General features: G+C 42.4%; 1 protein-coding gene across 1 annotated transcript in view; it reads right to left on the bottom strand.

Moving 5' to 3' along the window:
* Positions 1-6342: 6342 nt before the first annotated feature.
* Positions 6343-13985, bottom strand: part of KLHL42 (kelch like family member 42) — a 19859-nt gene continuing 12216 nt past the window's right edge. The window contains exons 2-3 of the mRNA XM_005290100.4: positions 12539-12732; positions 6343-11248 (exon numbers count right to left, since the gene is read on the bottom strand). Coding sequence (XP_005290157.2) covers positions 10797-11248; positions 12539-12732 — 646 coding nt within the window. The 3' untranslated portion in view covers positions 6343-10796. The remainder of the gene's footprint in view (positions 11249-12538; positions 12733-13985) is intronic.

Raw genomic sequence — 13985 nt, 5'->3', positions numbered from 1 at the left:
GTCTGACACAAAATCCACCTGGAACCATCCCGTTCGTCATGGCAACTATGAGCTGATCCAAAAGAATCACCCTTCAGGGACTCCAAGGCCAGAAGGGACCACTGTGATCATCTAGCCTGACCTCCTGTGTAATACAGACCATAGACTGTCCCCAAAATGATTCCTGTTCGAACAAAAGCATCGGGTCTCCCCTGCCTCAGTCAGCTCACGGAGTTCAGGAGTGGCAGAGGAAAAATCTTCATCATTTATTAAAACAAATACTGACTTCCTCAGAGGGTGTCACCGCCTTGTGGGGTGGGCTCTTGAGCGGACTCAGCTGCACCTGAGTGACCTTCCTTAGTTTGCTCTCAGTAGTCAGCGCTTGGACCCTCATATTCATTGAAGCCTGTCATCTCTTCCAGTCGCCCAGCTGTTTTCTTGGAGGCAACCTGGTGCAGGGTTGTCACCCCCTTGCTATCCCAGATCTTTCTACCTCCCTTTCCCTCACTACACTCTCCCCTATATAGCAGACCTTTATTTCTTTATTGATTGCAGCTGTGGGTGCCTGCCTCCATGACTGGCAGCTGTGTGGGGTTGTGATCAAGCTACTTGCTTGTAAATGGGAGGGACTATCCTTCCTGCTCTGTCTATGTTCAGTATGGGGTTTGTAGACCCCATTACAGAGGGCAGTCGCAGAATGGACAGACAGACACATGGGTAAAAATAGCCAGAATCAGAAAACAAGAAATTTTTACAGGCAAGGCCTCTCCATTTCCAGCTATTTCTATTTCTCTGTTCACCTCTCCCAGTTGCAGTCACTGTCCCTGTTTATTGCTCAGCCTTATATTTAACCAAATTGATTTTGGGGAGCTTTTCCAGACAGATTACGTATATTTACTGTTAACCATTCAATAGCACCTAATGAGCATTATACAAGGTATTTTTAAAACCCTTATCTAGAGTCTATAATGTATTAACTGTGGAGCCATAGGTGGTAGAATTGCACCTTTACAGACTAATAGGTTTCTGCCTCAATGTTCCTTCAAATAAGTTGCTTTTGGCCTACCTAACTTCCCCAAATTTTATATGCTCCTCTGAACAAGAGAGCATCACTTTGCAATGAGCTTTTGATAAGACCAGGGTAAAATTTTCAAGCATGCCTAAGTGACTTAGGGCTAGATTTTCAAAGGTACTTAAGCACCTAAGGATGCAGATAGGCACCTAATGGGATTTTCAGAAGCACCTAGCCCCGTCCCCCTTCTTTTTAAAAAATCTACTAGGCACTATCTGCATCTCTAGGCATTTAAATACCTTTGAAAATAGTCCCATAGCTCTCCCCACCAGTAAATGTAAGTGGTTCCACTCACTATCATCTCACTCAGGGGGTCTTTGGCCCTAATGCCTCTGCTGATCATCTCTTTGGCCCATTTCTGTCCCCAACTAAGCTTTCTAAGTCATGTCTTGTCCAGCTCCCTCTCAGGGTAACAAAAATCTAAATGTCCCAACAGAACGTCCTTTCACCCCTCTCGGGCTATGCTTCCACCTGTTCTCTGGGCTCAGTCCTCAGACCCACCCTGGGCTCAATAATCAATGGTGCCATTGGGGCTTTTTACAGGAACCCAGATCCACCCTCTGTTCTGGGTTCCAGCCCAGGTACCCCATAGTGAGCAAGCAGTTCTGGTCCTTTAGATGTGCTGCTGCTATATAGGCCCCTTCCTACCTCCAAGCCCCTCAGCTGTTTTCCAGAAACCTGTGGTTAATATAGCCTCTCCTCTTGTTCCCAAGCTTCTCCCTAGATCCTCAGTCCTCCCCTGGTACACCAACCTTTAGGGCTGCCTCTCTTGTACCTGTTCCTGGGCTCACCACAGGAGCTAACTCCAACCCCACTGACCCTCTTCTGCCTCCCTTCACCAGGCCTTTCCCAAAGAGTACAACTTCCTACACCCTCTCTCTAGAGTCTCCCTCTTTCTGACTGAGTTCTCCTTTGTGTAGCCTTCCTTGACCCTTTCACAGCTTGGGTCACTAATGGTAATTAAGCCACCAGATCACATCAGCTGAGGGGTAACCAGGGCCGCCGAGAGCGGGTTTGGGCCCCAGTGAAAAACATTTTTCAGGCCACCCAGCAAGGGCGGGGCCCCCTTCCGGACCGCCGGGCCCCGGTAATTTCTACCGGCTTCCCCCCCCCTCTCGTTGGCCCTGGTGGTAACTGCTAGGTCATAGGCAAGACTGAGCCCTGCTCCCCTTAAAGGGCCAGTGAACCTGTGACAGTGAATATATATATTTCTTTCAGCACTTAATATTTAGTTATGCCTGTTTACAAAAGTGACTCATTTTGGAGCCTCGATCCCTTAGGTGCCCAGTTCAAAACACCTTCAAAGAGCCTAATTTCAAAAAGTGTTGATCACTACTCCCTCTGAAAACTCAGGTCCCTTTCAAGTGTCTCAGATTGAGAACCAAAAAACTGGGGCATTCCAACTCACTAGTCACTTTTGGAAATCTTGGCCTTTATTTATATGTCTGTGTATGTTTATTTCACTGCACATTCTTCCATGCATAAATCTATACACAATGTGCTTGACATTATACCTTTTATCCCTGTTCATATTTCTTTTTCCACCTGAACATTATTTTTTATTTTGCTCCTATTTTTTAAGATAGACCTGTACAATTTATTCTTCTATAAGCAAAGCTAGCTAAACTCTAATGCTACTATCATGTGCTAATTGAGAATAGATAGGGTAGAATTTTCAAAAGCACTCAGGCCTAGATTCTCACAGATATTTTGGTGAAATCCAAGGGAGTTAGGTGCCTACATATCTTTGAGGATCTGTGCCCCAGCTACTTATTTTGCTTCCACTGAAGTCAATGTTAAAACTATTGTCTTCAATAGGAGCTGAATTAGATCAACACTGAGTGCTTTTGAAAATCCCATCCATACTTTACAACAAGCTCTGAATACTGCTCAACAGAAAGTGGTTGGTTGGCTTAATAAAATCATGATGCCAATGAAGCCATTCTCCTATTTCTCACACATTCAGAGGAATATACTAGGCTGAGAGAGAGATTCACTTTTGTTTCATGAACTTCTTTAACAACAGGCAAAGAGAACAAAGCATTCACAATGGTTATATTTGCATGGTTTCAAAGACCACAACAGATTCATGGAAGAACTTGAAGGAAATAAGACACAGGAAATATCAACTAGAAAACCCTAATTCACAGCTGTTAGGACACAAGCAAGATTTATGGCTTGTCTACACTTAAAACACCACAGCAGTGCAGCTGCAATTCTGCTGCTGTAGCGCTTCAGTGTGGACACTACCTCACCAACGGGAGGGGTTCTCCTGTCGGCATAGGTAATCCACCTCCCCAAGAGGTGGTAGCTAAATCAACAGAAGAATTCTAGTGCTGTCTACATGAGGACTTAGTTTGGCTTAACTACACCACTAAGGCGTGTGGATTTTTCACACCAATGAGTAACGTAGTTATGATGACCTAGTTTTCTAGTGTAGACCGGGACTTAGGAGTCCCTATATCCATTGTTTAGAGTCATGGTACCGCCTTCCTGCCAAGTTGTTTCTTGTCCATTTTTCCAATTCAACAGGAGTGCTCTTTCTTGTGAGAGCAGGTTACGGGTCTGATCCCAAGAGGTGCTACACACCTGCAACTCTCATTATCTTCACTGGCAGCTGGAATGAGAAGCTACAGCAGAGATACAGGTCAGTGCTTTGCTTTTTCAGTCATGGATCAGCACCGCTCTCTCAAAAGTTGTTCCAGTAAAATGTGTGAGCAGTCTTCACCTTTTCACGGGATACTCTTATGAAAAAAACATTGTCCTGATCCTTTGAAAGCCATTATTCATTTACATTCGGAAACCTGCATTATGAGGGCTATCAGCTTTGCTTCAAGTATCAACACATGCAACACACACAGGGAAACTAGAAGTATCACGTAGCAACAAAGTTCTCCTGAAGACTTTAGGGTGTATGCTTCCCTTGTCCCAACATAATCAACATAAGGTTAGAGTGCCAACATAAGCATCTCTTTAGATTCAATGGGAGTTTACCTGGGTAAATTCACTTCACCATGGGCCTAATCCAAAACTCCCTGAAGACAATGGGAATCTTTCCATTAACTTTAAACGGCATTGGATCAAGCCCTATAAATACCAGCACCCTTAGATTATGAATCTGCTAAAAAAAAAATGGCTCTCCACATGCCTAACTGTACATTTGCCATGTCTTTCCTGTTATTTATACAAGTGGAAGTTTGTGACTCTTCACCTCACCTATCACCGAAACATGCACCATTAGAAGCCAACACATATCTCATTACAGAGACATCCATGTCAGTCATTGAACTGCTGGGAAAAGTTGAAGGCAGGTTCCTTGGATTGCCAGAGATTAGCTCTGAGAGGGAACCCCCTGCTTGAGAACATCATGTTCCTGTCACACCTCTGACAGTTTCTTCCATATGTACAGATTCCTTCCCACAAACATGTGTTGTTTCTTTGTTTGTTTTAAACTGACTGAGGCATGTAGGGAAAGCTGTGTTGCTACATTTGAGAACAGTTTATGCCTGGAGGATGGACAGCTGCTGTTGCTGAGTATCTGTTTTCCAACTGCCACCTTGCCTCCCCTCCTAAAACCTAGTTTTTGTGGACTTTGCTGAGGCGATCATCCACTGAAATTTAGAAAACCACAAATACAGGTTCTTATCCACCACGTAGCTCTGGTCTGCACTTGAATACATTCCTAAACTGGGGACTTCTTTAAAGAGCAGCCAGCACTGAAAGTAAGGTACATTTAAACAACCCCCCAAATTAGTTAAATTATAAAAATTCTACAATTTAAAATGTGAACATTTTGAAATGACAATAATCCCCAGGCATATTAAGTAATGCCATTCTATATCTCACTAGTCTCCCCGCTAAACTCTCCACCCCTTCAAAACACTAAGGATTCTACTACCTTTACATTGAGCAATACCGCAATCTGTAAATAGCCCTGCTGAGTTCAATAGGGCTATTTGTGGACTGAGGTCCTACTCAACGTGGGACAAGGTGGCAAAATATGGCTCTAAAAGACGGTTCTCCATGACAAGGCCAACAAAAGCAATGTGGAATTGGTAGACTAGGACATTTTCAAAATGTGACTAGTCAAAAAAGTTAGGAAAGTTTGTATAGAGTGAACAGGGAAAAAAATTAAACCCATTTTCTCTTAATTTTACCCAAATCCATAAATCCCTATCTGGGGATCAACCACTACATGCAGAGTTATGGGGCATCGGTTACTTTTTGGAGAAGTTATTAGGGGAAAAGTGGAGGGGGGAAAAGGGAAAGGAAGAGGAAATATAAAGATCAGTTTTATAATGGGAAGCTAATTTCAACTTTAACCATGGAGCACCTGTCAACACTCCCTAATATGTCTAGCTTTTCTTTACAAAGAGCTTGAACAAGAGAGAGAGAGAGTGCATAAATCAGCTTCAGCAGGAAGAGTTGATAAGCATCAGATACATACTGCACAGAAGGGGGCAGGCAGTTCTGGGTCCACAGAAGGACGAGTCCTGCATCATAAATCTGACCTTGGCAATGATTTGGAGGCTGAAGACAGGAAAGAGCTCAGCTCTGAGCCCTGGCATGCAGTGGAAGTGAGGCATTTGAGCCTCAGAGGGGGGAAGGAAAGGAGCAACTGCATTACAATAGAAACATCTCCTCCTCCAGTTTTTTGTCAACTAAAATGCTACATGGTCTGTTGTTCTAAATGAGAACACCAGAATAGTCAGCGTAGCTGAGGAAGGTGGGAGATCCATCAGAGGAGACAGAGAGAGATGGGTTTGTGTGTGTGTATGAACAATATAGGATCACTGGACCCAGAGTGACTGGTTGGGCTCTATTCACATTCTAGCACTGTTGGAAGTGAAGGGTCCATTTTATTAATTGAAAAATATTACTTTATTACAGTGCATCTGTCACCTCTAGGCATAGTGACAAATTTTTCACACACATTGAAACAGTCACAAGTTATAATTAAAAAAAGGGAGTGCAGGGTTAGAAGAGCTCACATGTCCTTACACTAGTGAACCTCAGAGAAGTCTGTGAGCGCTGGCAAACTACAAGCAGCTGAGTGCTTTTATCTGCCACTGGAGAGCATGGGACTTGAGGGCACTCAGCATCCTGGAGAACTGGACCTTCCAAAAGGCCACAGTGCCTATTCTGCAAGCAACAAACGGAATAGAGTAGTTTCAGGTGAGTTGTGCTTTTTTTGACAGGCAGAGTTAACATTTAAGAAATTGTGTGCGTGTGTAATAGTTCTAGCTCCAGTAAAAAATGAAAGCATATTAAAAAATGCCAAGATTCTTATGGCATACTTAATACAGTACTTGTTTATTGATAACATCAGCACCATCAGGAAAAAACAAAACACACACACCATGGTGCATTAAGGTACCAATTTTAAAGGTGGTGAAAGAACAATCTCACAAAGGCCAGACTCCTTTTCCAGCATCTTCTCTCCCTTTTGGATAAGAAACATAATTTGCACTGAAACAGGCACCGAGCGTATCAGAGAGAAAACATACAATCTGTACAGAATGTCAACATTAATTAGAATATCAGGGGGAAATGTTTCAACTCCCCCTACCTTAAGGTTTGTGTTTTGTTTCTAAAACTTACTGTGGGTGTTGGGAGCCACCCTTTGGTCATCCTTGTAAGTGCAAAATCAATCAAATCTAGTACAGACACTCAAGGTTACTGCCTTCAGAAAGGAATTCTTGAGAGCTGCTTATGAACTCACCACACCAATCTTTACCCTTAAAGAGCTGCCCCAGATCATAACACCACCTACTGCGTGTACCTGCCTAGCAGGGAAGATAGGGAGGATTCATCACTGTGAAGCATCTGAACATGTCAACTGCTGAGTGTCATTATATGCTATGCCTTCCATTCTCTTTATGCCTCTGACACAGACCAGTCTTCTCACAGCCTCTGAATAACTGTAGTGTCATTTCTCACTAAAATGAGGATTTGATAAAAGCAACATTTGTTGTTCTGCAGCCCTCTCCTCTGCTAGGGGTCCAAAGTTAGAGAAATAAAAATGCTCTACGGGGGCTACATATTGATTGCTCCATTGTTTCATCCTGGTTATTGGTAAGAACAGCACAGTGTGAAAGGCAGATGGCCAAGTTCTAAAGGCTGATAAACTGGTATCATGTAATTTTAGCAAAACAGGCTGGACAATGGATGTAGCAAGGCAAAAACTTCAAAGAAGGGAAAATACAGACATGGAAGGTCAACTAGCAGGGCAGGGACGGAAAGCTATGGAAATTGGCCAGGGAGATTATGTGGAAAACAAGCTTAAATATCATCCAAATCTTATTTCATACTGAAACCACAGGCCATACCTGGAAAGGCAGAAACTATAGGTCTGATGATCTCTCTTTGCCTTCATCTCAGTGATCTTTACAAGCCCTTAGAATTGTCCTCTGTTGTATAGTCAGTTTTTACTCTTTCCAGTTTTTACTGTCTAGTAGAACTGGCCCATGAAGCAAGGACAGTGGTGATGAGGGAATATGAAAGCTTGATGCCTGGGTACACAACCCTGAATAACCTAGACATGAAGGGCAAGAAGAGGTACTGAGGATGGATGGCTAAAACACAAAAGGCAGGTGGGGACAGGGGAACTGAGGTAAGCTATAGCTGATTATGTGAAGAAAAGAAAAAGAACCACTATGTAAACAAAAAAAAATTGACAAATGGAAAGACAAATCTGTTAAGAGATACAGAGAAGATTGTAAACACTTCTGAAGATAACTAATCTAGAGCAAGGTGGGATTCCTAGCTGCTTTCTGTCCTAACACCTCCCACAAGACAGTTTCAATAATGAAATAAATAATAACAATACTAAGCATGTATGTAGTTCTTTACATGTTCAAAGTGTTTAATCAATTAAACTTCAACACACCAGTGGGGTAGATATTACTATCCATAGTCTGCAATTGGGGAAAACAGACACAAAGGAGCTAAGTGACCTGTCCAAGCCCACACAATAACTATGGGGCAGAGCTGGGATTAAGACTCAGGAATTCCCAGTCCTGTGCTCAATTAAGTAGACCACACGGCCTCTCATTTTAGTATATTTATATAGCTGCCATGCAATGGAAGTTTAATTGTCCCTTACATTAAGACTGTTTTACCCACCAAAGGAGGTAACAGATTGTCTTGCATCCCTCAACAACAGTTCCATTGGCTGACTGAGAAGCAGTTTGTTGATGAGCTATGAAAAGAGCCCCTCTGCCAGTCTACCTTGCCTAGAAGGGCAGTAGCTGCTAAACGATACCGTATGTGGAATATTAAAGCAATGGAAAGAAAAGGAGAATGGAATGGGACAGTCATTAGGATTTCTTCTCTGAGGTGTGGAGGGCCACACACCACGAGTTCCTCCCCAAAAGAAAAAATGGTTTGTGCAATGGTTATTTCAGCCTGGTTCAATACGGTCCCACAGCATTATCACAGCACTGCCCAGACGTTTCATTTGACGAGAACTGGGAGCTGCGGGGGGCGGTGCCTGCGGACGGTCAACGTCAGCAAAATGCCTCACGCCCCGCAATCAGATTACCTTGATGGGCCCCAGGCTGCCCACCACTGCATTAAAGCCTGTGCCAATTCGGATGTATTTGAAGTAGAGATGCCAATGTCCGAATACTCCCCAAAATGCGTGTCATCTACTGTCTCAGCTACCACTCCCATCTAACTCACCACTGCTGGCTCATCAGACCTTAAAAATAGTCATCTGATCATAGAGCGCAGAAAGTAGGACCTGCAGAGAAAGATTTTCTTCATTTCGTATAAGAGAATGATAAAGTTGACTGTACATTAACCTAATATAGTAGGAGGCCACCATGAAAGGAACAATCACTCCCAAGAAACAAAACAAAGCTCTTAAAACCCCAGCTTGGGTTGAAGTCACTGGATTAATAGACACCAGATTTGAAAGTTGTCATTCGGAGATATTACTCTAGGCAGGGGGTGAATCTGGAAGCGATAGCTCTTCACAAACAATTCAGCACATAAGTCACTAAGCCACAGAATGCAGACTGACTGACTCCGCTGGAAGAGATCTCCAATGTATATTGTTCTGATTGTGATCTGGGGTGCCCTTGGGAGATGCTAGAAAAAAAAATCTAGTACTGCAGAGAACTGAAGGAAAACAAATCATCAAATAATGTGTGTAAGGGAAAGCTGTCGTGGGGTAATGGCCTCCTGCTCACATCTATCCTAAGACACTGAAACGACGTATTTTGAAAATATAAAACAGGGATTTTATTCAACTATTCCATTCCAGTCACCTTATTTCTACACTGGAGTAAATGGGATTGCTTAGCCTGCTTGTGCTGGTATAACAGAGGCAGCTGCTCCTTGTGTGTCACATTTTCAAAACCATGGCCACTCACATGTTTATGCGCCTAGTTGGACAGTAGGCACGAACCTGAGTGCTGAGGCCTCCTGATTGCTGTAGTCAAACTTGCACCGGCAGTTCATTTTGTGGGCACAAAACCAGCAGGCACATATTCTCTCCAGCCAAAAAAGAGGCTTCTATGTTGACTGAACCACTGCAAGGGATAAGCTTGAATTCTCCATCTTCCCCTATCATTGAACACACAAGGACAAGTGGCCCAGTCCTGGAATCAGCAGCATCTGTGCTATGTGAGAAAGCTGTGGCATGGGCTCTGCAGATGTAAGATTTTCAGGACTGTCCTATCTCTCCCCTTTGCCAGGGGAGGAGTTGTGAATGCCACCCAAGCAGATAGAGTGATCAGGCTCTTCAGAACTGGCAACTAGCGAGAGAAGAGGATCCAATTGGACTAAAGATCCCCCCAGGCAATTTGAGAGGGGCTGTGAGGAGAGGACAGGAACCCTCTTCCCCAAAAGTGACTCTTCCCAAATCCCCCAAATTAGCACCTATGAAAAGTCAGAGGTCTAGGTCTCATCTCTGCCTGCCCCTTCGCTATGGGGCAGAAAAGGGATTTCCATAGACCACAGGCTAGAGTAACCCATATAACACCATATGGTGGGAAGGTAAAGGACAAGGATTCACATAGAACTGCTCAGGTGACAGTTCAGTTACGTGAGCTCACCTCTCCTCACCACACCTCTGAGCTGCCCCGCACTCCTTTTGTACATGGGGCTGACCAACCCCAAGATGGAGCTAGCCTGCTTAGCTTTCTGGGGCTCATATGCATTCTACTGCCATGTAACCTGCCCTCACAATTTGTTCCCTTGTTTCTACAATTGGATCTTAATGGCTGAGTATTTGGAGAAGCTTACTGAACAAATAAAAAATAAATTTAAAAATCATTTCTCCAGCTGAGCAGACGTTCCCCATTTTGAGTTTAGTAGCCCCTGACCTGTGTTTCTTTTTTTAAATGTAGGGAGTAGTTCATTGCCTGTCACCAACTTACATTAAAAGAACATCCAATACCCAGGGGAGCTCTTTTAAATCTTTGTGCAAATGTGCCCAGTGCCTACATGGGTGTTTCATAAGAAACTGTAGGGAGATACCAACACAGTGCTGTTGTATCTGGATTGCACACACGGCTTGGCATCATTTAAACTGAAGACAACAACAAAAAGTAAGTTTAATTGAAATTTTCAAAAATCCTGGAAACATCTCTATTAATATTGAGTTTTGCAACTTTTTTTTTTTAAAACAGAACCAATATTTTATGCATACGCTATGTGACCATGTCCCATTCAGAAATGAAAATAATTTATTTCTTCCAAAAATGACTGATGAAGTGAAAGGAAAAAAATGGTGTAATTACACTTCTATCATATTGGGCAAATATACAGAGCAGACCAACATGTTTTGTCCAAAGGCCGGAAAGCGTCTAAGTGACTCCCAACTGTCTGAAAATATATTATACTTAAGAAAAATCCGGTGTTCCAAGCTTGTAGATGGCGTAATATCTCTGCTCATTATATAGATCCCATCATTATGGAGAGTACAAGTCAAGTTGAGACCTGATTTGGACGTGTTCTCCTTGAGGTAGAGCCATTCTCTGGTAGCAGTGTTGTAAGACTGCACTGTTAACATGTCCTCACTTTGGCTGGATTTTTGGTTAGGTCCCAGTTCATGAATACAACCCCCTACCAGGTAGATGGTTTCCTCGACAGAGAGCATCTGCTGTTTGCGAATGTGGACATCACACAACTGAAAGTTGGTCCAGCAGTCAGAGATGGGACAGTACTGCAAGATGTTCATATTCCTGTCTGAAACAAAGGAGAGATGTTTATGCAAAAACCCAAACACATCAGTAGAGGTCTATGGTATGTCAATCAGTATTACAGATTGTCTATCTGATTATTTAGAACCAGTGTGAACAACAATGTGTCTTCCAACCCTGCTTGTCATGTGTTAACTTATTTACAAGGAAGTGTTGGAGTGACAATCTTTTCCTTTTTGAGACTGGAGTCTCTGATCACTTTTTTTCTTTTGTAGAGGGTAAAATTTTAAACCACTTTTGGCACAATCATTACATGATCCAAGTGGTATGAAGGGAGTAAGGGCTTAGTTGAATAATTCCTGTGTGTTAGCTTGTGTGTTTCTTTTTAATCTTTGGTCACTGACTGATACTTGAAAATTGCTCCACTTCCCCCTGCAGAAAATATTCTCAGGTCTCAGCCAATGCATCCTTTAACTGGGGGAAAGGGAGGGAAAGGAGAAAAATCCATGAACTCCCCTAGACCTTACCCTACAGTTTAATTTACTTGTGAAGCACCGAGACATTACGGTGAATGGTGCTGTGGAAAACTATACTGTGGACAAATAGAGAAGAGCTAAGTATATTTGTTTTCCTCCACAGTTCTAATATAGTAGATGCAAACAGTGTTTCCATTTTATTTCTTTCCCCATCCATGCACCACAATCACTGATAATGTCAGCAGGAATGCGCACAGCTCTGCTTTTGCCATTGCAAGGTACAGGAAAGCTGCACAGCAATGGGAGGCTAGAGCAGTGATGGAAGGAAGCAGGTTTCTATTTAACTGTATCACATAAAAGTGATGGCTATTTCTGTTTATTTTCTTGGCAGAGCAATGGAAACAGCTTGTAACAGTTAAAAGGTGAACTGAAGTGTTTTTATTTGATTCTTTAAATGAAAAAGCGTGTTTGGGATCTTAGATTGCTAAGAGAATACATTACAATAAGAAAGTTATTTTAAAAGGAAACAAAAGGTTTTAGCTGCTGAGACCTTTGTTTCATCTGCAACCACCAAACCCCTAAAAAGGAGAAGACTGATCTGCATGCCTTGAAGTGTTTTAGGATTTGCAGAGGTGCCGAACATAAGCAATTCCTTAGAAGTCAGGCCACTTTAACTACAGGCACCCTGCTTTTAATTTTTGGCTGTCAATTATTTTCTTCCCAAGTGTTTTATCTTAGGTTATTTTCTGTATTTATTTTTAGAGCTTTCCACTTCATCTTTAAAGGCAGATTAAATTTTGGTCTTGAACAAACTGGTTTTGGTCTCTAAAACAATAGGGTTTAAAAGAAATGTGTCTTACCTCTTGTAGTATATCCCCCAACAACATAAATTTTGCCCTTGCATTCACAAGCTGAAAATTCTGCAAGAGGGTTTGGCATAGATGCCACAAAATTCCACCAGTCGTGCTCTGGGCTGTAACACTCCACATTGGAAAGGGATTGACCGCCAATGGCATAGAGCTTTCCGTTTACAGCCAAAAGCTTAAAATTGGACCTAGAAGACACAAATTGGAGTAATGAAATAGCTAGCATGTGAAAGAAAAAACAAAGAAAGGAAAGGACATTATTTTTATGAAGGTTCCAAGATACCATCAACACTTCAAACTTGTACCATCAGCCAGTATACTATAGTCTGAACTGTTTTGCCTGTGTCCAAAATAGATTGTAAGCTCCTTGGGACAGGCGCTGTATCCTTTATGTTTGTAGAGGGTTGAGAACACTGAGGGCATTCAGGAAAAAATAATAATGATGAGTCTTTTTAATGTCTTATACTTATATTTCAAATCAATACAGTTTAAATGTAGCTGTTTAGCAGAGTAATCTGTTCTAGCTGTGTTGTGTTTTGTGTGTATGTATTCTGCTGTGAAGTATGTGTGCATTCACACACAGGCACAGACGCTCACTTGCTCGCACGCGTGCACGCACACACACAATCTTATTCCAGTCAGAGTTCCTGGAATTTCATGCAAAAAACAGATTAATACCTGAAATTGAGCACTGTGCCTGGTCTGTGATAGTGTCTCAATAGCCCATAATAAATAGGCATTTATTTTACTGCAGGGTGAATGACACCTTGCAGAAGACAAAGAGGAATATCTCCTCTCTATATTTCTCTCTTTATTTTCATCACCACAATCACCCTGAAAGTAACACATTTTGGTATTCTTCCCTTCAGTCCAGGGCTAGATATTTTCACACCTTCCTCTGAAACCACACATTAACACAGGATGCTGAGCTCAATATACCAATAATCTGGTTTTGGTGTAACAGTATCAAAGTTCTATGTTTTCCCCTCCCAATTTAATCCACTGTGTCCTGTATATTTCACAGGCTGCAAAGGGAAACTTGCTGATGATTACGGTATCACTTTGCACCTTGTGCCTCTAAAAAAATAAAAATAAAAATAAAACGCATGGAGAAACATTCCAAAGACTGGAAAAAAAGGAGAGATAGGAAGACACATAAAAACTGAAGCAAAGGAGCAGGATGGGAAAGAGATCCAGAACGGGATCAATGGATAATAAAATTGCTCCTTCAGCACAACTTGTTCTGAGCCAGATCCAGCAAATTTTACTCATGCAATAAATTCAATGGGTGAAATGTATCCCTGTGCGCTGGACCAGCATAAGGCCAATGCAATACCCCATTCAAGCCCGTAAAGGCTTTAGTGGTACATTAGCTATGTGCTGCCCTGTACACCAAAAAGTGAGTTCCACTCAGTGCAAGCATGAGGTTACAAGTCAGTAA

Source organism: Chrysemys picta, chromosome 1, assembly GCF_011386835.1.
Source record: "Chrysemys picta bellii isolate R12L10 chromosome 1, ASM1138683v2, whole genome shotgun sequence".
Lineage (NCBI taxonomy): Eukaryota > Metazoa > Chordata > Testudines > Emydidae > Chrysemys > Chrysemys picta.
Note: the sequence above shows the minus strand (reverse complement) of the source record. Positions and strands in the feature narration are given on the sequence as shown.